Source organism: Neurospora tetrasperma (genome assembly GCF_000213175.1).
Source record: "Neurospora tetrasperma FGSC 2508 unplaced genomic scaffold NEUTE1scaffold_81, whole genome shotgun sequence".
NCBI classification, from domain to species: Eukaryota; Fungi; Ascomycota; class Sordariomycetes; order Sordariales; family Sordariaceae; genus Neurospora; species Neurospora tetrasperma.
Window position 1 is genome coordinate 6,942,499 of NW_009799179.1, and position 25,334 is coordinate 6,967,832.

The window sequence follows — 25,334 nt, forward strand, 5'->3', positions numbered from 1 at the left end:
TGCTGGAAGTGGCTATTGTGGAAATAGATATATATGACTTTGTAATACAAGGTAGGTAGACATAGATCAGTGCTGACACATATTAGACTGGGAATGGACAGGAGATGGTTGTACCAACACAAAATCAAGCAAAAAGAACCTCGTTCTGTTCCATTCTCAGTCTTCTACCAATTCGACATCTGGGGTATGAAAGTAGCGGTTTCCGAAATCCATTCTCACGGTATACTTAACAAGCTATCAAACTCCTTGTAGACGCACAACCTGCTCGATCGCGAACAACCGAGCATCCCTTTTGAATCTCCACCACGGTATGTATGACCATACACCCAACTCCTGTTAGAGCGACGGTAGTTATCATTGTCCCTCTACCTCCCTTCCCTCTTCCATGATCCATCTTTCGAAGTCCACACTGCGTCAAGCGACAAAGTCTCGACGTTGTGCTTATGATGTTCTGTGTTATTACGAAAGAGCAAAAGTTCCTTTAGGTTCCGAGGAAAGCGTGGTACCCGTTTACTTCATCTTCTTAGGCACATCATCCTGCTGGGTGCGGCCGTACTTCTCAGCGAGCTCGTCGTACTCGCGGTGAAGAGAGGCTGATTGCTTCTTGAGGGTCTCGATGTCCTGGTCGCGGAGCTGGATCTCGCGCTTGAGACGGGAGATCTCACCAGGATCGCCGGCCATGGCGAGCTTCTCGGACTGCTTGGTGTCCTTGTCGGTACCCTCAAACTTCTTGAGCTTCTCCTCGAGACGGAGGACCTCGAGGATCATAATGTAGGTGCGGTTAAGGATCAAGGAGAGGAAGAGGGTGAAGCCGCAAAGGTACATGTTGCGCTGGGAGTAGAACTTGCGAGCCTGGACTTCGAGACGCTCGTGACCCATGATGGCAGCACTGTTGATTTTGGTCAGTTGTCTGTTGCATACAAGGGAAGAAAACAACAAGTGTACGTACGCGTTGCCCTTGGAGGCATCGGTGGCAGCGGCAAGCTCGACTTGCACACGGTAGACTCTGTTCACGCTGTCGATAAACAGGATGAGGATGAATATGAACGTGATCTTTAAACCGTATTGTAGCTTGGCTATGATTGGATTTTCCGAGATAAAGGTGAACAGCCTCCGGCGAATGGTGAAGGGTAGAGGAACTATAAGCAGCATGAAGATGGACATCTCTGCTACTAGGAGCATGAAGACCTGCAAAGCAATCGCGTCAGCCACTTCTGTCCATGAACATCGTCGTATCGTCCTCTCTATCTAACGACGTGACGTGATGCGGGTGGCCACGGCGAAGGACACAGTAAACACATACCAAACTGTAGTAAAGCGTCATCTTGACGGTTGTGATGGGGAATCGCGAGTTCTCGTGTTCGGATCAGTGTCTTGGTATAATGACTGAATGTAGTATTGCGACCGAGTGCGCGACTATCGTCTTGTGAATTGATGTTGGGTTGGTGTTGGCGATGGTGCCGGAGCTTGGCGGAAAAATAATGGTTCAGGTGTGAAGGAGGCAGGAAGAAATACCAACAGGTCACAGCAAAGAGATGAGGTCCGCTGCCAATCTGAAGCTTCCTTGGCTTGGGCAGTCGTGTGCTTGCAAGCTTCAGGTTGCTGTGGGCAGTGCAGTGCGTTGAGTGGGTAGGTAGGTCGGCGGGACAGGTGTGACGTGTTTGGTCGACTGACAGTGCCTGGCAGGTGGGCTGTCGCTGTACTGCTGCTGCTGGTTTTTGAGGAGTTTCGTCAGGGAAGCTGAAGCGCCGGAATGCCAGGATCTGTAATTCATCAACGTCATTAATTGTGGCTTGAACGCTAATCCCGATCGTATCTCCAGCCACTTACTGATCGGGAGCTCGAGCTTCGTTGGACGTGGCTAGAGCGAGATAAAGTTTAGCTCAGCTCAGCGGAATCGGTTCAGTTCAAGTTGGTAGCTCCTGACATGTGCTTCCAGCGCACAGACTCAGTGCCAATTACCAGGCAGACTGGAGAGTTTGAAAGGGCGGGAGCAGCCGAAAATGTGCAGAGTGAACCCTAACCCTCTTCTACGAGCGAGACTGAACTTCTGCCTCTATTGATGTGACATTAGTTTATTTGATATGATTCAATTCGTTTGATTTCTTTATTTTTGTTGTACTCTGTTTTAGTTGCTTGGTACTCTTGAATCCCACAGTTGACAGTTTGGTTCGTTACGAGTTGGCCAATGTTCACCCCGGGCATGATCAGTCAAAGGGGGCTTCTCGACTGTTCGCTCCTCTCAGCTGTTATCTGAGAAAGGAAGGAGGAAAGTCTATTCACGAGAAACATACTTGTATCTCAAATGCCGATGGTCTAGAGGTAGTCTTCACAGTGCTGAAAGTCGATGCAAAAAGCAAGATTGAGAATGGACAAAATACTCTCGAGATAAAGTGCGTGCAGAGGGAGTGCCCTAGGAGCCACTCCAATTCCCCAAATCCATTTTAAACCCCAGCTGCGGCTCAAGCCAGCGTGTTTCATGTCAAGACTTCTGCACATCGTCACCTCCAAAATAATATAGGCCGGCGTCTTCTCCATATTTTTTATCCCGTCATCTGGGGACTGGGGTCCGACCTTTTGACGATCCCGTTCGACCTTCCTCTTCCTTTGGAGGTAACGGAGGGACCTGCCAGAACAGTGACGGCGACCCCGATCATGAAGAGATGCTGATTTGCAATTCATTTGAGATCCATCGAGATGCTGCTCGATTTCGACTGCGTGAAGACAGTATGTTCTCTCCTTTCTATCCCCTCCATCGCTTCCTGCGCCGATCTCCTCTGTCCATATCGACACAGAGCAGCACATCCCGCGCCGCACCTCCGTCTTTGCCGAATGAGGCACCAGTACGTGGAATGCGGTGTGCGCATGTACGCATCAGTATCAGGATTACAACCCCCGAGAACGAAGAGTGTCGAGACCATGGGGCACCAGTCAATACGTATAACCGATAGGCCACAGCCAACGCCGCTGGCTCGGATAACTATGCCAGTCATCCATACGAACTCTTCACGAGAAAAATCCTATTTACGCCTTAAAAAGCAGGTCGAGGCCAGTTGTCCAAATTCGGTTATGATCCGTCGTGCGGCCCGCTAGAGTGAACCAACATGCATCCCTCCACCCATGCAGCACCCTGAACCCCAAAATCCCCTCTACACCTCCTTATCTCTCAGGTGAAGAAAAAACATGTCTCCATTCCCGAACAAGGCACCTCGATGGAGCGTGGATTACGCCTCTACCGGAATATACTTTATTAGCGTGGTACCGCCACCTCAAAACTTTCAAAGAATTCCAGATTCGCGAAGCAATGTTTTGTATGGGAAATAAAGTTATCGCCACTTTGCAGCTCACCGCGCTAACCTTTCAAATGCCGGCAGAGGTGTACCTAGTTGCCTGTACATTATGTGCTGTATGCAAGCCAGGGAGCAGCAAGTGCTGAGGTACCCGCTGTAGATGCTGGACTCCTGGGCGATCTTCATCAATTGAATTACCATTGTGTGGAAAATGGTCCACCGTGGAAGTCCACATTCAAACCAGCCCTCATTTTTTTTCTTCCATGTTCTCTCCCGAGGCCACCCCGGCCGGGATCCTAGCACCCACGGGGCCACGGGGGCTTGGGACTTATATATCTCGCCGACTACCTCGCCGGTATGCATGATCCCTTCAAAAGAAATCTTAAGGAGCTTTTTCGAAGTCTGGCTAGAAATCTATTCCCATTTTCCTCTTGTTTAATCCGCTTTCCCTCACGCCACAAGCGAGCCATCTCTCGTTCCCGCTCGGCATCCACATCCAACGACAACAACTGCCAGCAATAGTTGGTCCAACCGTGCTATCTTCGGCGAACCGACCAGTTTATATATATACCATACCTGTCTTGTCACCCTCGTGAAGCATCCTTCAGTCACTCGCTGTCCTCAGTTTCAAAATGAAGTTCCAACTCCTCGTCGCCCTCTCACTCATTGCCACGGCTTCAGCAAGACCTATTGTCTGCCCAGATGTACGTCTCCTTGCTCCAAAAAACTGTCCACTTACATACACATATGCTGACTCTATTGCTTAGGCTAAGCGCGATGCTATCCTCAGGGGTGACCTACCAAAGGAGGCATGCTGTAGTTATGGCCGCTGCCTCGGGGATGTCGTGATTGCCTCGTCATGAAAGGGCCGTTTCAAGAGCAATCTGTGACCGCAAACATGGCTGTTCAAAACATCATCTCAACCATCTTCATTCCCAACGGAACAGATCCTCTTGGGGCCTTCCATTTTTCGCCCTTGCGCTATCCAGCACCATCATGGCATCCAACGACTTTTCGGCGATTCCTTTCCTGGCAAACGGTCCCACCTGCACTCGTATCCCGGATTGGCAACCCCTGGGACACGGGATGACCCCGGGATGGATGGGAAAATCCGACGAACTTGACCCACGTAGACAGTTCTCACCGACTGACCGACAACATCTCACTTCATATCTAATCAACAATCTCGGAGCCAAATACTTTCACACTCCGCATACCATCATTTTACATACGCGCTTTCACCGACCACGTTTTTACGCACATACCATACCCGTTTTACGATTACCACGTCACCGACGATTACCCGATGAGACGCTGGATGGGATGGCAGTGAACGGCAATCGATCTGTTTATCTCGAAGTCAACCAGGACTTCATTCGTTCACATATTTATCGACATTATAGAGACAGAGGGGGGCGAGGAGGATGGGAGCAAAACGACTTGCCATGAGAGCTGGTGTTGTCCTGCCTAATCATTACATGGCTCGGCACATTTGTATGTCTTCTACGAAGCATTAGAGGGAGTTTTTGGAGTCTATCTATGAATTAATATTTTTTTGCTTGCTTCTCCACCACAATCTTCGCATTCTTCGTGACTGCAGCCGGTCACACCCATGTACATGAAATTATCAGCTTGGATATGGGTTGGACACACACAGTCCGATGCTGGTTTCTTTGTTAGCTTGGTACACGAAGTACTCCCGGTAGTGTACACTGTTTTGGGATGTACATAGTTCATAGCAACATGATTCATGGTATTGTCATACTGGAGAAGGCAGATTTGGCTTGTGATGGAGCATGGTTTTACTACGAACATCGTCATCGAAGCATTCTTCCGTCCACCCTTACATGTTTTCGAAGCTATTCTTCTAAAGATTGTTGGCATATAGTCCCAGACGGTCGTGGGCTGTCCGGTGGTGATATCACCTCTTACACTACTCTCAATTCACACAGGGCCTTTCACCTGGATCATCAATTGTCCATGGACGGCGGGAACTCCGGGACAGTGATCATATCAACCGCCCGTCCATCCCGCTTCCAGACCTTCCCATCCTTCATCACAAACCCCACCTTCCTCAGCGCCTTTTCATCCTCTCTAGGATCTGCATCCAGCGCAATAATATCCGCCCTACACCCCTTCTCCCACCAGCCAAACCGATACCCTGTCAACTCCCCTCCACACGCCTCCCACCCGCCCACCGTTGCCATCTCCAACACCTCCTCAATGGGAATTCCCGCTTTAACAAATAGTTCCAACTCCCTTGCGTTCAGCCCATGATCAATCACCCCCGTATCCCCGCCCGTCGCCACCCTCACCCCGGCCTTGACAGCTTTTCTAACAGCAGCCAAACAATCCTCCATAAACTGCGGCGCGGCACTCTCCACCGTCGCCAGCGTCGGCACCCAGATCGTCCCTTGACGTTTCATCTCCTCTAGGGTCTCATCTAGCAGCCCGTTCGAGTCTTCAAACATGTGCTCCACCGTCGTCACACCTGCCCTCGCCGCCATCAGCGCAGCTTTAGTCTCGCCTGCGTGCGCGGCTACGGGAAGTTCCGCTAGTTTCGCTTCGCGCACAATGGCGTCCATCTCGTCCTGTCCAAAGAGCGGTACGGCAGGGTTACGCCTGCGCGGGTCATCGGGCGGGAAGAGAATGGATTGGTTGGAAGTATTGCTAGTCCCGGGGCCGGGGAAACGCATGACTTTGCGGCGGTAGTCGGCGTAGAATTTGATAATGTCCGCGCCATCGCCTACTCTACGCCGGACGCCAGCACGTACGCCGTCGACGCCATCGCACGGATCTGAGGCACGGGGACGATCAAGCCGCCAGATCCCGAAAGGGATTTGTTCTCGCGTCGAATCTCGTACGAGCCGTTGGATGCTAAAGCGTCGGTGGCCACAAACATGCGGGGACCGGGGACTAGCCCGCGGTTGATGCAATCACGGAGCTGCGCGTCGGCGTTGCCGAGGGCTTCGGTGCCGAGGTCCCGGTATGTGGTGAATCCTGCGAGTAAGGCGGCGCGGACGTGAGAGGTGGCGCGGATAATGCGTTCAAGAGCAGAAGCATCGCGCATTTGTTCTATGGAGGGGCGGTCGCTAGTAGCCGTAGGCGCCCCGTAGGCGTAGGAGTCAGTAATGTGCAGAACTTTGAACGTAACGTCGAGGTAGGATCAGGGGATCAGAAGACAAAACAAGAGGGCGCGTGTTCTTACGTATAGGAATGTAAAAACACATGGGTGTGACTGTCCACCAACCCCGGCAAAACGCACTTGCCGGCGCCTCTTAGGTCGATGTCTCCGGCATGGATTTGAAGCCGAAGGTCATCTTCGTCATCACGTTCGTAGACATTAGCTATGGAGCCGGTGTCCCGATCAACTTCTATCGAGATGTTCTTCCTGAAGGCCTTTTGCTTGGGGTCGAAGAGGAGGGAGGAGTGCACCGTGAAGGTTTTGGACGGTGGCACTACGCGAAGGGTCATCCCGAAGGTAGGGGAAAGTGAGCTTGGCTTGTAGAAGTTGAGGGAGGTTGCGGCGAGTGAAGATGACCGAAGTGTTCTTTAACCTAGAGGGCGGTGGTATGGTTAGCAGGATGAGTGTATATCTCTGGTCAAGTAAAAAGAGGGGTTATTTTGTGCATAATGGTCGTTATCACTGTGACGTTTCCCCACCTTTGTTCCTTGGAATCGTGAAAATCAGTCTATACTATGAAGTTGTCTTCGAGAGACGTTGCCATACAATTTAGAGGTAATGGGAAATCTGACTGGAGATTGTGGGCAAAAAGCAAAACACAGAAAGCGCACATGCCTTTGTTTGTTCACCCAAGATCCAGCAAAGGTACGTCCATTGATACTACTAGTAGGTACGCGATAATCTGCTCCTTGCGTATGATACTGAAGTCACCTTGACGGCTAGGTCGGGAACCTTGACGGCTACGACGGGGACCTTGATGGTTCCATACCTCGTGCCGGTAGGCAGGCCTGCCGCCTGGGAGTACTTCTACTTACGGACGTGTCGATCTTGCTAATGGACACGCAAGCAAAGTTGTTGTAGGGTTTATCTTTCGAACTAACGTTTCATTGCTTGCTTGTAGGCAAGCTCTCGGTTCCTGTGTAACCCCAGGATGTGAAACCCGCTGAATGCTAACATTAGCTGCTTCATGACAGCCAGCAACACTTTGCATGACGCGGAAAAGTTGAGAATAACACGACAATATGCATAAACACGAAGAGGTATACGCTCCCTTGAACGACTACGTAGCCCTTGCCGTTCAGACAACGTGAAATCCCTAACCAGTACTGGTCTCATATTTCAAAAAAGGCAACGCGAAAAATGCCACCTTGAATTGTGAAAGGTGTTGTTCGTTTAACAAAACGCTGTTCGTTGTATTACCTGCCGCAATACCTATCCCAATGCTGGCGATGCCCCTAATGATAACAATGCCTAGTCGTTGCTCGTGTCCCACCCAAAACAAAACCAACAATTGTCATTTTCCCTCGTCTTTATCTACCATTTTTGCCCTGGCAAGCTCGCGCCCTTCTTCTTTAGGATCTCCTCCTCTTCTGCCTGGATCTCTGCATCGATCTTGGCACCTCGGGATGGCTCGTTGCCGTGATCCTTTGCCTGTCCACGATTAAGGAAATTAGCCTGCCTGTTTCCCACGGTCATTGAATAGAGTTAAACCTACGGGGAGTGTTGGGTCCTTCTTGTGCAACTGTGTCTCTCTGCTGTCCTGATGCGAGTCGTCGGCGGCCTCTGCTGCGGCCAGACGGTTCTTGATTGACCTCTCGTCCTTGGAGTCCATGTTGCTGTGGGCATGAGCCTGGCCCTCATTGTAGCGGTCGGGGGTCTCGATCTCGGACTGCTTCGGGTTGCGCTGGTCTCCGGCCTCGTAGACCTGGGCGTTTCCGACGTTGGAGTTCATGTTGCTCGATGTTCTGCTGCTGGGGTGTTGCTGAAACTGTACGTTTGGTGGGAATCTGAATCCTGGAGTATTGCACATAAACAAATGCTTGTAGTACTGATGTTTGATGATGCTGTGAACGCTCTTGTTCAAGATGAATGCGGAATAAGACAAAGACAACCTGAACTGCGGTTACTTGCTTCTACTTATATTCCCCAAACCTCCAAGACAACAAGAGGGAGGGACGCCTGCTGGTTTGGTCTGGTCATTGGGGTCCACTAACTGTACGTCATGCCAGGACCACTCGGCGTCCACAGTTCAACATTGAACGGGGCTGTCTGTCCATCACGTAAAGCTCAGTGGAGGGCAGTTGCCCGGATGTATGAATTTTATGATGGATCACAGTTATGGTATAGTACGTAATGATGCGACGCCTCGCTGCAGTGGACAGGCGGACAACATCGGGCTCATCGGGTCGTCTTGCGCCACTGGTGCTTCCTTTGCGTGTTTTGGCTTTGGTTCAGTCATTTACGTCATTGATCGACAGGGCGCTATGATTGCGGGGAAGCCAAAGTGCGCTAAAGTATTTGCAGTATTGCATCTTTTTGCCCGACAAACTCGGATAGATCGATCTTACACTACTGCGCATTAGGGATGCATCTGTTTTACACGTCAGGGGTCAGGAATGGAAATTTACCGTAGCGGAATGGAAAAAATGGATTTCTTTTCCATTTTTACCGTCATGTGACCGGTCATGTGACCATGAATCTCATTTCCAGAGTGTAAATCAGGGTAATCCAGACTCTGATTAGCGCTGGAAACGCACAGAATCACCCAAATATGGATTATTACGTGGATAATTAGACTGGCAGTCTGTTGATTTGCTCCCAAATGCGGTAATCTGTTTACACTACTGGCTCGGCTGCGATGTCTGCTGGCATGTTGGCATATAGAGTATCCTCAATATTCAGAAGTCGTACCTCTCTCTCTTGGTACGTTAACCCAGCAAATGAGGTATCGAGGTTATGAAGGTATTTGCCGTTCATAAATACGAAGGCGGCTTGATCCATGTACTCGCCAATTAACTGGTTACGTATGGGAGACTCCAGAAAGTTCATAGCGGAGAAGGCTCGCTTATACGGTACACTATTGGCAGCCGTACTAAATACCCTCACTGCAAAAGGCGCTATAACAGACTGGCAGTCCATAAAGTATGCCTAGAACTGCTTGGGCTCGAGGTTCAGACCCTATACGTCAGCGTATAGTATATATATCCCTTCCCTGATTCTGAAGTTCAAGAAGTCCTCGATTATACAGTTGAGCGGGTGGTCAAAGTAATGAGTATACTGCTGAAGGTAGTTGATAGCCATAGTTTGGATACTTTGAACCGGGGGACGAATAGCTTTAATTACCGTTGCGGTAGTAGTTGGTAGTAAAAGGAAGCCAAGCTAGTTGAGGGGGTTCACTTGCTTGGTCCTTCTTATAATATAAAGACGCTCCAGCTCCTGCCAGTCTAGGGCGGGGATGGTAAGCTAGAGCTCTCGCCAGCTATCCCAGACTAAAATCTACCTCCTGATAATGTAACTAACGTATGCGCGGTTTGCTTCTGATGAGATCTGTGCTTCGTGAAGTGGTGAGAGGAAGCGCTCGAGGGTATCAACACTATACCAGAAGTACGCATTCTCGATAATATCAAGCACTTAGTTGTAACGTATAAGAGCAGCGCCTTTGACTTCGGGGGCATCGTTATACTATCGCTCGAGACGCGCTTGACAAGCAAAAGTTTACAGTATAGGCTACGACCGCTAGATAGATCTGACTAATCTATACTGTAACCCCCATCGAGTAATCACACTAGTTTGGTTAGTATCCTATACTAAATGAATGATAGAGGGATGATAACTTACCTTGCCAGTAGGACAATAATCTTGCCGCCGCAGTGCACCAGCATTAATATACGCAATCGAGACAGCTGCAATTTCGATGCGCAAAAGTAGTTGACTAAGCAGCTAACTTGCTGAGCAATGGTCTTGAAGCAGTGTAAACTGAGTATATCCTTCATCAGCAATTGAAGCCCGTGAGAGTCGCAGAGACCGGCAAAGGTATGGCGGAATCGGTTGTCAGATATCAAGTCTTGAGTCGCTCGCCGCGCTGCATTACACGTATCCGTAATAAACGCGTTGATCTTTGCTATCTGACCGCCCACGATTTCATCAACGGCGGCAGCAACGACGGCGGCGAGATTAGCGGAGGTATATTCAGTGATACTAGAGTCTTTATTGGCCCAGAAGAATGATAGTCCGTTGGGTATAGCGAACGAGATGTTAATGATACGACGGCTAGTATAATCGTCAGACTCATTAAAGAAGATATTAATGAGGCGAGAGGGGTCGACAATAGTAGTCTTTAGCTGAATCTTCATAAACTAGTAAATCTTAGGCAGCTATTCATTACGGATCGCTGCGGCGTTCGGCGGGGTATAGAGAGGTATCAAGGCATAGAGGAATACCCTCATGGGACTGCTCTCAAAGAGAGCAAATCCTCTACCAATCAGAAGGATTGCTTCCGTGGCATAAAGGTCAACCTTAGCCTTCTATAAGTTAGTCAGAGATATAGCATAGCGACGGATATCATCGCGATGTGCGATTTGTTATTAAACTCGATGGATGGCATACCCCTCACACTCTTGCAAGTGCTGGCGAAGACGGGTGACATTTGCAGCAGCGCGGTAATCGCAGTGACGGCAGTTGGCGAACTGGGAAATCCGACCAGGGTTCTCGACGAGGGTAAACTCTTGCCAGATCGCTTGATTCTGGGCTTGACGATGGGGCGGCATGGTGTTGAGGCGAGAGTAGCGATTCTAAAGCACGAGTCGGTATTGAGAAATGTAGTGATTCCATGGATTAACTGGCAAAAGATTAACCAGAGTTAACTGCAGTACTGTAGATGTGGATGTTGGGCACGGACTGGCGCACGGGCCCCGAAAGTGCAGTAAAACGCGGTAATTGTCAGGAATTGAAAAAATGCTATATTTACCGTATCTATCGACCCCTACTGCGCATAGATAGATAAACAAGATGAATCCAGGAACTAGACTGGAACCACCACAAATCCCGCCGTGTGTACCCGCCTGTACGGCCACAACACAGCGTTTGTGCGCAGCAGAAGGCGGAAGAGATAGAGTTGTTGGTACCGTCAGCACCTTGATCGTAACGCTGGGATACGTGGAGGAAGGGGCGCCAAGGCGCTTCATCGGCAGGCGGGCCTGCGGGAAATCCCACTTGGTGGGGTGGGGAATGGAAACTTGGAGGGCAGGTCTACCTAAGCCATTGTCCAGAGAGTTCAGAAACCTAACCTCTGAACTGTCCAGGTCAATAAGTCGAGACGAAGCGAAGGACACGGCCGGAAGGAAAGATTACCGGGGTATGTACCCGTGTCATACCGCCATCTTCCCTTTTCTGCTGTGTACAGGTCTGAGGTGTAGGGCAGTCGAGGTGAAACTTGGCTCGGAACTTGAGCCTTGAAACAAACGGGAGCGTGAATCTGGCCATGACATGATACCTAGGTACAGTTGGCAGTTCTGTACCTGTAGTCTCTGAAAAGGGAAGCTTACAGATGAAATCTGCTGTTCCTGTGATTCGATGATGTTTCGAACCCTCTTGAGATGAAAAGGCACAGACACTCCGACGGCACAGACCCAACGTAGTGTACTATGTTACAACAGCTGGCTAGGTTGTTGGCAAACGCTGTAACCTATCATAAATACCTCTATGTACACTACACTTCTGGCGGCATGACACTTGGTAGCGTGGCACCACCATCTTGCATTATTTAGGTTATCAGAGCTGAGCAACACCGCCCATCTTCTGTACGGAAAACAAAGTTATCGCCACTTTTGCAGTTCACCGTGCTAACTTATGAAATGCCAGCAAAGACGTACGCAGTACACCTCAGTACTCAGTACCTACACTACTTACCTCTGGACTAGTCTGGGCTCCACATTTCATCCCGATTGGGCAATCCGAGTTGAGGCTCCCGTCAACGCCGTTGGCGTGGCCCAAGCTCCCGTCCGAGGGCAGCGAGAAAGCCTGCCTGCCGGGGCAACGTAGGTTTCCATTCGTGGACGTCACCCAGACGATTGCACGGAAGACCTCACATCAACAACACACTAATCATCAAGATCATCAACAACAGCCTCTCAGTCCACTCCAAGATATCTTTCACTTTTCCACCCGGGACTGTTAAACATTCAAATCCGCAATGTTCAAGTTTGTAAGTGGCCCGACGTACAGCTGCCGAAAAGCTACAATTCAGCAAGACAGTACATTGACCCGGCAAATGTAGCTCCAGCCCAAGGTGCTTGACACCATCACTCTTTTCCACAAGGCGAGCAACCCTGCATCCATCAGGATTGCCACTCTCCTCAAGCAAGCCGCAGGCTCAGGTGCTGCTGTTTCCGACAATGCGCCTGCCAAGAAGTCTGACTTTGAGCTCAACATCACCGAGGAGGCACCCACCACTGAACAGCTCAGAACCATGTTGGACTATGTGGGCAAGACGGGCATTTCATCCATCATCAGTAATGCCCAAAATGAGACAGAAGCCCTGAAGAAGTTCAAGGAGAACGGTGATAACCTCAATAGACCCATTGTCCGTCTCCCCCCTCCGCCTTGAGCACATACCTAGGCAGTTTACTGACCAGATTACTTGTCACTGCAGGTGGTTGACTGGAACAACGGCAAGGTTTTCACTGGCGACAACGAGTCTGCCATTCTCAAGTTGTTGGAGGGTCTCCCCAAGAAAAACTAATGCTGATGCGCATTATCCCCATTTTTTTTTCCCTTTTTCCAATTCTGTTCTTATCAAGAAGATACTCCTCTCCTCCCCGTCTGTTATGTAATCGGCATTGTTGTCCGTGCTCCTCTCACCGAAGCACCTTTACTTTATAGATACCAAGTGGTTGAATGAAGCAAGAAGAAGTCTTTCCAAGTAACCGGGCAAGCCTGTCAATGGATGATCGCCTCTTTTCTTTCTTATGACATGGTGAGCGTTATTGGGCTAAAACTGTCATGAGCAAAGATCGAATGAAGGGATATCAGCACTGATATCAATGCATCCACACATTGGACATCTGCGCAATGCCATGTCCGCATCCATCAATAACAAGAAGAAGGAGACGGAGATGGCTAAGCAATATGGCACTAGTCTAGAGGGGCTTGCGGGAAAGGGTTTCAACCAAACTTTTATGCTATCGTCCTGCACAGGTTCGGTGCGTTCTTCCCCGTCTTCGTGCGTGGTAAATCCGGGAACGGTAATGTCGGGCATGAAAAAATTGGCGGCAGCATGTTCGACGAATACGTTTGCCGGTAGAATATTCGGGCAGAAGCTCGGCCTCGCCTCATTTTCCGGTCAACAACACTTCACCTCGAAAACAGTTTCCCATTCACTCGTGCAGAGCACGGGCAGTCCTCGAACATAAAACCCCAGCGCTGACCATTTCCCGCCCACCCTTTTTCTTCCTCCCAGAACAACCTTCCACGGTCGCCTGTTCTGTCTGAACACCATCAACATAGGACAGCGAGTCTTTCTACCGTCGCAGCAACTGACCGACAAAGATACTTTCGGTCAACTCGTTGCAAGCAGCCTTCTTCGCGAAGCGCATACCAAGCTCTTGACAAACCGTTACCCCGCCAACGCTGAGCTTGATTGAGCTCCTTCCGGCAACCTTTGCTCGTCGGCAAAGGCCCTTGCAAATCTGATTGATCTGAAAACAAGGTTATTTGTCACCAGGTCTACTTATCCGTCACAGCGGAATCTGGTCTAGGTCGCCAAAAAGCCAGGTTTGCGGTATATCACCCTCCAGCTAACCCCTCTTCAACAAAATGGCTCGACATGCTACCCGCCAAGGTGTTCTTGTACTCACCTCCGACAAGATGCCAGCCCCGACTCCAATAACCGAGAAGCCAAAGGTCAGCTTGTACACATACTTACCGTCCGGGTCGAAGTGCGCCTTTTCGCTTCATGCAGGCAAGCCTGCTTTGAAACATGAGTTGCCCGCTCGCGATACACCACGCAATTGGTCTCCTCAGAAGATCCAGGAAGTTGCAGCAGAGATTCGCAGTCTTCAGCCCGATGATGTTGAAGGCATGACTAATCCCTGTTACTGGGAGGACCTTCACCAGTACTTCCACCCTATCGATCTGTGGTACAAAGGCGCTTCTAACCTCCTTGAGGTGGTCTTCCGACTCCTCAAGGAGAATCAAATCTGCATGTGGGTCGAAAGCTGGCTCACCTGGGAACAAAATCGCTACAGGCTGAGTTGTTGGGATACTACCAAGGATATTATGTCGGTGTTCGGTCCTTCTGACTGGGATAACATCTACGCCCACGGTGTTACCTTCCCGAAAGATTGCGTTGTCTTCTTCTGTGACCAGTTGGAGTACTGGTATCACTACTATCGCAACCCAGACATTATGGCTGTGACCTCCCCAAGCACTATGGCCACCATCCCTCCAGAGGATACACTTCCGCTTGACTGTCAAGGTAAGTTCACACTTCACTACTACCCCTTGGCCTTCCTCCTTCGATAATTTAGCACGAGATAAAGCTTTCCAACTTACTCCTTATAGGCGCTCCCATAATATTATATCCCTTCGCACGCGTCGCGTCAGCAACAATCCAAGCCACGGCCCCTGACTTTATCCCTTCAATAAGACGAAGTTCGGACTTTTGCGACAAACCTGCCACCAGCGAGGTCGAAATTCCAACCAAGAGCGAGCATGTCCAGAAGGCGAACAAAATACAACACAAAGCGTCAAAGTCAGGCCCAATCCCAAAGTCTGCACTCAGCAAACTCCAAGTCGAGACGGGAATCGCAGGTCCATCTCGTCTTCCTAACAAAATCCCGCAGCAAATGCCAGCATTATCCAAATCCTCTACTACTATTACTAAGGTGCCCCTTACCGGAATCGTTTTCCCAAGCAAATCTCAGCTTGGAAATGCCAGCCCGCAGACTCAAACTCGCGATCGTATCACTTCTGGCCGTTTTCCTAATCAGCCCGCCTCGGTACCCCAAGCACAAGGCCAACAGAAGAAAAAAGGAACCGACAAGAAGCCCCAAAATGGATGGTCTCACTCGCGGAATGATCCCATACATGGCCCAATCAGGCAGCATCACAAACAAGTTCAGGATAGCAGCAACACCAGCGCTCAGGAACCAGTGGCCAACTCTATTGCTCAATGTCCTAACCTTGGGAAGATGGGTTTTCAGGCCGTCTGGGAACCCTGTGAGTGCAATCCTTGCAGTAGGAAGAATCGTAGTGTTCGTGCTTTCCTTGTCCAGAAAACAGTTTCCGCGCGGAGCAAACTGAAAGCCGTTGAGGATTATCTCCGTCGATTCGGGAGTATTGAGGGCTCCAGAGCCTCATGGCAACCTGACAGTAAGACTATTGCATATGTTACGTGAGTATCTGCATACTTGAAACACACGGAAACGGTTAAATACTTACGCTGACTCGCGATTTAGTTTCAGGAAGGAAGAAGATGCGGTGAAGGCCGTGAAGGTTGGCAATGGTGCCCAAGTTCAAGATGACACCGGCTTTTTCCGTTTACAGCTCGAGCACCCTTGGGTCACCAAACACTGGCGGTGTCAACCTCAGCAACGCGAGGCTGAAATTGGACTACCACCAACTATGGAAACTGCACAGCTCCATGAGCGCACACCTTCTATCACTTCTAGCCAGAAGGCTGGCTATAATGGCAGTGGCGGTTCAGCCGATTTGCGCAAGGCCAGAACTTCGAGGCATCCATTTATCGCGGAGACTGATCCCTTCGTCGGAGGAAACCCGACCATTTTTTCGAGTATGCTGGCATCTTCATATCATCCCCATCATCCGCATCACCCCCCTTATCTCCAGCACCCCCAGCAACTCCAACGCCTTGCTCCTTCGCCCTACAGGATGCCTGCTCCAGGCAATCCTGCTCAGCCCGTCTCTTTCCACCCTGCTCTCATGCCTTACACCAGTCCTAGCCACGTCGTCCCTACATATCCCCCACCGCCTCCCTTTGGCAGCGGATTACCAACAGTGCCACCGGTAGTGCCACAGGCACCCCTTCCAGGACCGCCTAGGACTCATTTGTGGCCACAAGGTTTAGGAGTCCCGACTGTTCATCATCAGCCTAGGATGCCGATGGTCTATACCCCTTGGCCCGAGCAACCCCCGCATGGACCTCATCCTGGTGGCCCCCATCAACACGGACATATGCCCATCCATCTTGGACAGCGGATGGGACCGTCGGCAGGACCACGGGCGGAGCAAATGGCCAATCAGTCATCAGATCAGACCGGACATTCACAAATTGAGCATCACCAAGGAGAATGTTCACATGCGCAGACTAAGCAACCTACCGAAGTATGCTTACTGCAAGAGGAGTTACCATCCTCAAGCACCAATTTCTCTAGCTCCCACAGAATTCCGGTGAGATTACCTTCATCTCGTAGTACATCGGAGGAAATCCGGTTCGAGCAAGAGAGAGCTTCCGCTCCGCAGCAGGGCTCGAACGGCGAAGACCAACAGGCTGGAATCTATCAGGAAGGCAGAGGACATCATGAGACTCACATCGTCGGCGATTAGGAGACGTCGATGAAGTTAGGGTCAGTTGAGCAACTTCAACCTCCCAACAATCGGAACTCGGGACAATCCGGAAACTTGGACGAGAAGACTGGAACAGTGATACGGTACAAACCGACCGGTAGGCAAGTTTTGCCGTCTCAGTGGTTCGCCCAAGCACCAATGATCCAAGATAAGGCGTCTCAGAGAAACTCGGACCTGACAGATGGTGTCCCACCCATGTTAGAGCCCAAGGAAGCAGACAAGGAACAGAACTTGCCCGGAAACGGAAAAGGCAAGAAGAAGCCTACCAAAAAGAAGAAAAAGGAGAATGATGCACATCAAGCTGCAAAGAAGGAGTCACAGCTGGCTCCAGTTGTTGTTGCTGAAAGCAAGTCCACGCAGGCCTTGCAAGATGAGTCTAAAAAGGTGACCAAGAAGAAGAAGAGGCCTGCGAAGAGAGGACCAAGTGCCACTGAGCAAGCTCACGAAATGTTCATTGCTCCTGTCGAGAGCGCGCGGGCTGGGAGCGCTCCCATTGAAACTGCTGATACCCCCGAGACCACAATAGTCATCGATAAGAACGAGCCTGTTTCTGCTGTTATCATGGCAAAGCCGTATCGTGCTGATGCGGGTGGCTCTCTTCACGTTTTCAGACAGCGTTACAAGCCAGCCATCAGGGATATTTTCAAACCGCACCAAGACGTAAAAGACATATCCGGGGCATCAATTGCAGACAACACTGGGCAAGGCACGACTTCAAGCAGCATTTCTCATGAAACCTCGTCAAAGCGCCAAGATGAGCCAACAGAGGAACAAGTTAGGAAGAAAATCCACGGTAGCTTCAGCAATCTCGACGTGGGATTCAACCCCTGGCCACGTGCCCCTTCAGGGGAGGTTTGGAGTCCATCCAAACGACCTTTCTTGGCGGCTTCCACCTCAAACATGAAGCGCTCAATGACGCCGCAGCTACCACAAGTCATAATCGAGCCAGCGGTGGATACGGTGACGGAGCACGGCCTGCCCACTCCTACCAAAGTGACATTTAAGGACACCGTCACGGAACTGGGTCTCAGAGATGAGATTGATGCACATTATAGAGGTACTGACTCGAAGAAGCCGTCGGGTTCGTCGTTTGTGTCGATGGCTGAGACCCAGTACACTACTGTTAGCAGGTGAGTACTTGGTTCTTGTGTTTACTTGTAGGCAAAAGGGACACTGTTAACAATCTTAATGTGCCCACAGCTACCACAGTGCCCGGTCTACTTTCTCATCAGGAGAAAATACACCTCATGGGACCACGCCTCCTGCCTCGCCTTCAGCCTCGGTTGGTGGATGACAAGAATTACAGTCATGTCATATTCGGCGGTTGGGCTAGCATGTTGTCGCAACTTGGTCCTGTTCTACTGAGAGTTTTCGTCTTCATCCTTTCATTTCTGATCTCGTCAGTTTCATTTTCTTTTCTTTTCTTTACGTGTGTATCACATTTGCTTCTTCCTTACTTGAGCTTGGGCAATGGCATATCACACATCGGTGTCACTAGATGCAGGAAAGTTGGTCAATTTTCAACAACAACCACGACGTTTCCCGTCTCGGTACAGTCACCACACCCAAGGTCTCTTTGTCCATCACCCGTTTCTTAGCGGAATTATTCTCTTCATTTTCATAGCATACTTAGTCAAAGTTCTCTGCTCTACTTTACAGTACAGGACAATCTTAACACTTAGTCTATTAATAATCCAAATTCCATAACCAACAAAAGTGACCTCACACATCACTCATATAGAAGTGACCATAACCTCAACGGCGAGACACCTTCACAACCTACGCAACCCAGATAGGCCGCCCTAAAATGCTCATGCATAGTCTTGATCTTTGGAGTTGCGAGAAAAGTGGACTGCAACACAAAACCATAGTAACTCGTTAAACTCGTGTATCTCTGGAATTCAAGGTCAAAGGCCCTAAATCCTCTGCTGGTCATCTTTGACGTGCTAAATGTGCACATACTTGAGGTTCAAACTGTCTGGGTTCATAAACAAGTGGGGACTCCTGACCACAACCTGGAAATTGTGACAAAACAAGAACGACTCTCTTTAAGCATATGTGCTGATACAGAGTGAAGGGACACCTCACTTCAACTAGCCATATATCGTTATCGCAGTGATGCGGCGGTAGAGTGTCTTAGTGGCTCAGTTTCCTGCTAACTCGGATGGGTTATTGGTGCAAAATATTGGTGATTATCAGAGAAACAAGAAATTACAAGAGCGTGTGAAGGCTTTTATCTATCCCATTGAGCCTTGAAATACTTCTCTTCATGTTGTGGTATTGTGTCTTTAGTAACATAAAGTGCAACAATAGTCTTGGTCGACTTTCTACCATGACAGTAACTAGATTAGCAACACTAAGTTGTTGAGTTCGTGGAACGCCGCGAAGAATTAAAATTCCTTGAGAAGTCATCTCTGAGTATTCGTTGTTCCGATCCCACCATTATAGTAGCAAAGATAGTCTACGAATATAAGTATGACCGTATTGATTCTCATGCAGTCCTTTCACGGCGCTCGAGATAACTCAACTGAGTTCAGCTCAAATCAACTTAGATCAATTCAGATCAACGCAGATTGATTTAGATCAACCTCAATCGACTCAACCCAACGTAAATGGAGACTCCAAAGCATATTACAACTCAACTCAGGATAGTTTGCAAATTAGCTGTCATTTGTGTATAAAAACCCGTCGCATAAGGACCTTCATACTAAAGTCGTATCAGATTAAACGCAATCCATGAGTCCACACTTCCTATTTTGACTAGCTGGCACAAAGAACGGGAACAGCATGGCTATCGCACGTACCTCCAAATTCCACACCCGTGAAGCAGGTGACCCCAAGACCCACGTCATCGTCAACTTGCCGTCCAGATGTAGGTTGATCTCAAAATACAGTGTCTAAAGCTTTTGTTCGTTGTTTTCAAATCAAGATCGGTTTCTCACAGCTGTTAACAGCTGTCACTTGGAGATTTTTAGAGGTATCAACGCGTCTAAGGTACTGAGGGTGTGATCCGTTGGCAATTTCTTTTTTTATTTTTTTTTTATTATTTTTTTTTTATTTTTTCCCTTTCTACCGTACCAGCTGTCTCCGTCGGCTCGGCAATGGATCTACACAGCCTAGCTACCTACTTGCAACAAACTTCATCTCGTCCATAGAGGTAGTAATCCTTAAGATTGCCCGTTCACATACTATAACCTTTTGTCCTTCTGGTGGAGGTATCAAATCACCAAGAGCAAAACCCTCGTAAGTGATCGTATACAAGACAACAAATGGTATTCAGCAACACAGTTGCTTCAAATACTAACATCGAACAGGAAAATCCATCCAGATGCCCAATATCGAATGCGACGAGGACAAGGCCGACCCGTCCGCGCTACCCGTGTCATCGCCCGACATGGAACCAATAATTGAAACTTCCAAAGAAGACCTTCAAGCGCCCAAGAAGCGACGACGCATTGAGGGGAAGAGAAGCGAAGCCGCCAACGTGTTCACACCTTACCTCTTCATGCCCAACGACAAGATAGAGGAGGGCAGGAGCAGGAACGACCCGCCCACGCGGCTCGCGCCACTACCCAACATGTTCACACCTTATGTCTTCGGTGACGAGTCCCTCGGCCAAGATAGCGATGCGAATGAGGACATCGATTACTGGAGGGACAGCCTCTCGCCGAAACAGCGTCTTCGCTTCGCTTTGAAGAAGTTATTGGAGTGTGAGTCCAGTCAGGCGCTGGCCATCATCTCCAAACACAAGGTACCGATCATAATATCTCAAAAGAAAAATGTACCAAAACATAATCTAATGCTTGTGACTCGCAGACCATCTTGCGCCTTCTCTGGCTAAAGCAGTACTGGGTCAAAGGTCAACTAGTCACCTCAAACCTCAAGTGGGAGCGTCAAGAGCATTATACTGGCATTGCTCACTATCTTTTTACGCCGCAAGAGAATGGAGAAAAGACTTGTACCAAGTGTGAGACTGTAGACAACTATGGGCCGTTTGCGGAGTGTGTCGCTGGCGGTCGGGCGGTGCATGGGGGCGCTTGCTTCAGCTGCTACTACAAGGGTGAAGGGAAAAGTTGCTCTCTCCGTATCGGTACGTTGTTCTTCGTCTTCGTCTTTATCTTTTTTCCTCACTGCTCCTTGATGATATCTTCAAATCGACAGAGACGCCAGCCGAGGGTGGCCAACATTCATTCTATCCTGCTCCTTTCTTGATTCCATTACAGCTTTTCAGTGACGCAACAACTGATTCAAGTTATTACTAGCTCATGAAGAGTCAGAGAAGAAAGCGCGGTATGACCAAAGCGGCGCACCGTTTTCAGCTGAAACTATTCGCAACACTAGCACAAGGGATTTAGAGAAGGCGCTGCGGTGGGTTCAGAAGGAGTTGAGAATTCGCGAGGAGGATTGAACCAATTGAGCATTAAGCGTATTCATCATATTTCATTTGTCTGTTGATGCAGTAGAAGACTTCAACTATGCTCTAGGTAGAGAAGAGAAACAATAATTTGTTAGGACGCGGGTCACTATATGTTTCTCCAACGGCCGTAACGACACGAACAGAGTATTAGGAATAATCGGTTCCGCCAAAAAAAGAAAAATTTAATTACAGATGTGTCGAATAATAGGACTGAACTAACACCTTCAGTGTGTACAAGGGAAAAAAATAATGGATCATGCCCAATAACAGGATTGAACTGTTGACCTTCGCATGGACTTGATATCTCGGTGAAGATATTAGTACGACGCTCTAACCAGCTGAGCTAATCGGGCTGTTATGTAGATGGTTATCAACACAGAGACTATGATTGCATTGGTAACTTGCACCTCAGTGTGGTGTTGAGCATGCACATAGTTCGTAAATTAGATTGATAACTTGGTTGGAATTGGAGATCTTTATGATTTCAGGTCAATGTAAGTGTAATGGCTTTCTGGCCCAAAGTGCGAACTAAGGAGATGCCTCGCCTTGAAGCGTGCTTGATGTTGTTATGGCAATATGATGTAGTTTCATCCGTCGACTTTCTGTTGAGAGAAAGAAGGTGTCAAGCGTCGATGATGATGAATTGCCCCGTACAATGGCAGAGGACTCCTGGAAAGGCAAGTGAACAGGAGCCATCATCAAAGTCCAGTGTATGAGGAACCTCGGCATGAACCATCGGCCGGGTATGGGTGTGCAAGATTACTTCTTCTACATATCCTAGCTCGCAAAATACAACGCAATACGATGTTGCCTCCCGAAGGGAGATTGGCCGGCTAGGTACCACCCCCTGGATTCATTTGACCTTATATGATTACGGATTTTACATTACCAAGCATTCACCCTCCTGCTGCCTCGAATTTCTGTTGCGAGAAATCTTCTCCCGGTTTCTCGGCCCATTCTTCCCTGATCGCTTGAGCTCCTCTAGACGCTCGCGGGCTTTGGGGTGGTCTTGGGCTATATCGATGCAGATAGTTGGTTAGTGAACGAACTTTTCTCAATGGATGCAAGGACGGGGTTAGGGTATGGAGGAAAAAGAAAAAAGACTCACCAGCAGCCCGCCAGTACCACCTCTTCGCATCCTCAAGATTGGCTGGCACACCGATACCCTCCTCCGTAAAGTAACCCATGGCAAACTCGGCCTTGGCCAGCCCAGCCATGGCAGCCTTTCTCGCCCACAGATACGCCTCGGTATCGTTTTGCTGCAACACACCCTCACTACCCGTAAAGTACCATCCCGAAAGCGCCAACTCACTCTGATGCTCCTCCTGGGTTGCCGCGCGGCTATACCACATGATAGATAGCCGCGGGTCGATCGGGCAGCCGAACAGACCGTACTCGTACGCAGCGCCCAGACGGAATTGGCTAAACTTATATCCCAGCTCGGCCGCCTGCTTAAATAGGCTGAAGGCGTACGCCTCGTCGCGGAGGATAACGTCGTCGGGCTCGGCGCTGGCGTACAGGAGTGCGAGCTCGTGGAGGGCGTGGGGGTTCTCGGTATCGGCGCGCTCGGCGGCCCGCTTGAGCCAGCTGATGGCCTCCCGCCTGTTCTTCGGCTGACCCAGCAGTCCCTTGAGCAGGATCATTCCAACCTTGTACATGGCGGGGGTGTCGCCCAGTGTCGCGGCGCGCTTGTACCATTGGATAGCCTTGATGGGGTCTTTACGGGTCCCGCCGCCCTCGTCGTTGCCGATCTCGCAGCAGACGGCGGTGCGGTAGGCTGCTGCTGCGTGGCCGAGCTTCGCGGCGGACTGGTAGAGCGAGAAAGCATGTGCGTGGTCGGGCTCAGAGCTGAACAGCCCACGGCCGATGCTGTCGGCCAAGAAGAACATGGCGTCTGGATTGCTGGCCTTCTCAAGCTTGCGAAGAATCTTGTGAGCGTCAACAAGGTAGCGATCCCGAGAACGAGCGCGAGCCTTGGGGTCAGGCAGATTTGGGACTAAGACGTCTGACGCTTCGACTAGTTTCTTAGCAAGCCGAAGAGCAGACTGTTGATCATTGGAATCGTTTTTGACAATGGCCCGCAGGTGCTCCAGTTCTTCCACAGTAACCTTGGGCTCGACTGGTTTCGTGGGAGGGGGCGGCGAACCAGGACCGCTTTGCATCGGCTGAGGACCAGGTTGATTGTTGAGAGGGGGAGGAGCAGGCATACTGTTCATAGCAGCCTGGTAGTTCCTGACTGGAGGGGGCCTGTCATTCAAATTGACCATAGAGCCGGGCATCTGACCTGGGCGGACTGGAGCAGGATGCAATGGCAAATTGTCCGAGTTATACGGTCCCTGAGGGGGCGCAGATTGCCCGGGTCTGTATGGTGCTGGGTGAGCAGTTATACCAGCTCCTGGTGGCAGTGGCCCTGGCTGACCATTAGGAGGCGGCCTATGAAGACTGTTCTGACTTTCAAGCGAACCACGCGGGCCCCCGGTTTGTTGTTGCATCATGGGCATCGGGGGCATATCGCCTGCCATTTCGAATACAGCCGTCTGCGAATTTCGCAGGTCAGGTTGAGACTTGGCCCGAGACATCTCCGGTAGGCGGCCAGGCCCACGTTGAGCTTGGTGCTGCATCTGATTAGGCTGCATGTGCTGGTCAAAAGAATCTTGGTGCCTGTGAGGGGAAATGGCATCAAAGTTTGGGCCGTCTGATTGAGCTGCGTATCCGCCGTTGCCAGTAGGCTCGTAATAGTCCTCGTAGTAATCATCGACAGGACCGGGTTGCTGCTGTTGCTGTTGACCTCCATAGGCTATGTCTTGTCGGTTCCCGTACCCTTGGTCGTAGTTATTTTGTGGTAGTGGAGGAACTCCATGGTCAGACGGGTAAACCCTCTGCGGTGGTGCCCGTGCATCTTGAGCCGTGTTTGGTCTCTGTATCGCGCGTCCAACTGGACCATTGTAAGGGACACTGTCGCTCTGGTGCATGAAATTCTGCGGCGGGGGCTGAAATCCCATGTCATCTCTCGCAGGCATGGTCATACTCCGCCCAGGTGGACCAAAGCCACCATCCTGAAAAACCCCGGGCTGACCAAAGTCCGGGCCAGGAGGAGGGCCTCGTCGCTGATCTTGAATGTCCTGTTGAGGGCGATATGGCTGAGGCGGTCCCCTTTGCGGCCCTCCAGGTCCTGGTCCTCCATAGCCGTCTCTAGTATTAGGACGCATCGGCCCTCCATACCCGTCCCTGGTATCTGGGCGCATTGGTGCACGTTGCGGTCCAGTACCATTAGGCCCAGGAGGTCCTCTTGTTGGTGGCCTCTGAATCGAGAGATTCATCCCATCCATTTGCGCTGTAACATTGTCCATATCAGGCCTTCGCTGCGCTCCCGGAGGGCCCCGGAAATTACCACCACCAAAACCACGGTCTTCAGGACTCATAGGGCCGGGACCGGGACCCGGACCGGGGCCATTCATGGGTGGTCGGCGGTTCGCTGGAAGATTGTCAGTCAAGTCATTTGGAAAGCCTATGTGCAAGCGTGAGACCCACCGCTGGGATCTGAAGCCACAGCTCGATCCGGAGGGCCTGGCCTCCCACCGGGGCCTTGGGGCGGATAACCCCGTCCCGGGCCCGGAGGGTAGCCGCCACCACGCGGCGGATAGGGAGCTGGAGGACCCCTGCCGTTGTCTGCGGGAGGACGCATCGGACCAGCGGGCCCGGCTCTGCCACCTTGCATGGGTGGTCCACCTCGGCCGGGGCCGGGACCGGGAGCAGCAGCTTCAGGAGGGGGTCCATTGCGGCCATTGGGTCCGGGAATAAAGTAGTCTTGCTGAGGGTAATCCTGCGCTGGCGGGCCTCTCTGGTAGCTTCTGTCATCATATTGCCCACCGTAACCTTGATCTTGTCCTCCATATCCCTGATCATAACCACCCCCATGGTCATCGTAGCCGCCGCCATAGCCATAGTCTTCCTGATATCGGTCGTAGTGCTGCTGAGGCGGCGGCGCATTGTACTGCTGTTGTGGCATGCCAGGTCCAGCGGTGTATGCGCGCTGCGGCGATCCTCTAGGTGGCGGTGCTTGACCGCCGCCGTACTG

At 50.5% G+C, this 25,334-nt stretch overlaps 9 protein-coding genes across 9 annotated transcripts; 4 read left to right on the top strand and 5 right to left on the bottom strand.

Moving 5' to 3' along the window:
• Positions 1 to 17: 17 nt before the first annotated feature.
• NEUTE1DRAFT_119053 (uncharacterized protein) lies at positions 18 to 1,468 on the bottom strand (the record flags this gene model as incomplete). Its single annotated transcript, XM_009858384.1, has 3 exons — positions 18 to 889; positions 950 to 1,188; positions 1,304 to 1,468. The coding sequence occupies 3 exons, from the start codon at positions 1,322 to 1,324 to the stop codon at positions 511 to 513; spliced, it is 639 nt and encodes a 212-aa protein (XP_009856686.1).
• Positions 1,469 to 3,686: 2,218 nt separating this feature from the next.
• On the top strand, positions 3,687 to 4,469 carry NEUTE1DRAFT_96978 (uncharacterized protein; the record flags this gene model as incomplete). The annotated part of the gene is made up of 2 exons (XM_009858385.1): positions 3,687 to 3,994; positions 4,058 to 4,469. The coding sequence occupies 2 exons, from the start codon at positions 3,923 to 3,925 to the stop codon at positions 4,151 to 4,153; spliced, it is 168 nt and encodes a 55-aa protein (XP_009856687.1).
• Positions 4,470 to 5,121: 652 nt separating this feature from the next.
• Positions 5,122 to 6,764, bottom strand: NEUTE1DRAFT_133557 (uncharacterized protein; the record flags this gene model as incomplete). Its single annotated transcript, XM_009858386.1, has 3 exons — positions 5,122 to 6,036; positions 6,084 to 6,431; positions 6,530 to 6,764. 3 exons carry the CDS (start codon positions 6,762 to 6,764, stop codon positions 5,261 to 5,263), a joined length of 1,359 nt encoding a protein of 452 aa, XP_009856688.1.
• Positions 6,765 to 7,603: 839 nt separating this feature from the next.
• Positions 7,604 to 8,527, bottom strand: NEUTE1DRAFT_96979 (uncharacterized protein; the record flags this gene model as incomplete). Its single annotated transcript, XM_009858387.1, has 2 exons — positions 7,604 to 7,905; positions 7,970 to 8,527. The coding sequence occupies 2 exons, from the start codon at positions 8,204 to 8,206 to the stop codon at positions 7,789 to 7,791; spliced, it is 354 nt and encodes a 117-aa protein (XP_009856689.1).
• A 2,048-nt stretch (positions 8,528 to 10,575) lies between these two features.
• On the bottom strand, positions 10,576 to 11,021 carry NEUTE1DRAFT_150467 (uncharacterized protein; the record flags this gene model as incomplete). The annotated part of the gene is made up of 2 exons (XM_009858388.1): positions 10,576 to 10,778; positions 10,861 to 11,021. 2 exons carry the CDS (start codon positions 11,019 to 11,021, stop codon positions 10,736 to 10,738), a joined length of 204 nt encoding a protein of 67 aa, XP_009856690.1.
• Positions 11,022 to 12,343: 1,322 nt separating this feature from the next.
• On the top strand, positions 12,344 to 13,170 carry NEUTE1DRAFT_92009 (uncharacterized protein; the record flags this gene model as incomplete). The annotated part of the gene is made up of 3 exons (XM_009858389.1): positions 12,344 to 12,457; positions 12,530 to 12,835; positions 12,905 to 13,170. 3 exons carry the CDS (start codon positions 12,446 to 12,448, stop codon positions 12,992 to 12,994), a joined length of 408 nt encoding a protein of 135 aa, XP_009856691.1.
• Positions 13,171 to 14,067: 897 nt separating this feature from the next.
• Positions 14,068 to 18,287, top strand: NEUTE1DRAFT_73314 (uncharacterized protein; the record flags this gene model as incomplete). The annotated part of the gene is made up of 7 exons (XM_009858390.1): positions 14,068 to 14,154; positions 14,275 to 14,728; positions 14,815 to 15,471; positions 15,535 to 15,646; positions 15,711 to 16,806; positions 16,906 to 17,969; positions 18,040 to 18,287. 7 exons carry the CDS (start codon positions 14,068 to 14,070, stop codon positions 18,131 to 18,133), a joined length of 3,564 nt encoding a protein of 1,187 aa, XP_009856692.1.
• Positions 18,288 to 19,626: 1,339 nt separating this feature from the next.
• Positions 19,627 to 21,135, top strand: NEUTE1DRAFT_106014 (uncharacterized protein; the record flags this gene model as incomplete). Its single annotated transcript, XM_009858391.1, has 4 exons — positions 19,627 to 19,669; positions 20,154 to 20,590; positions 20,656 to 20,929; positions 21,113 to 21,135. The coding sequence occupies 4 exons, from the start codon at positions 19,627 to 19,629 to the stop codon at positions 21,133 to 21,135; spliced, it is 777 nt and encodes a 258-aa protein (XP_009856693.1).
• An 835-nt stretch (positions 21,136 to 21,970) lies between these two features.
• On the bottom strand, positions 21,971 to 24,678 carry NEUTE1DRAFT_92013 (uncharacterized protein; the record flags this gene model as incomplete). Its single annotated transcript, XM_009858392.1, has 2 exons — positions 21,971 to 22,270; positions 22,365 to 24,678. 2 exons carry the CDS (start codon positions 24,676 to 24,678, stop codon positions 22,137 to 22,139), a joined length of 2,448 nt encoding a protein of 815 aa, XP_009856694.1.
• Between the last annotated feature and the right edge of the window lie 656 nt (positions 24,679 to 25,334).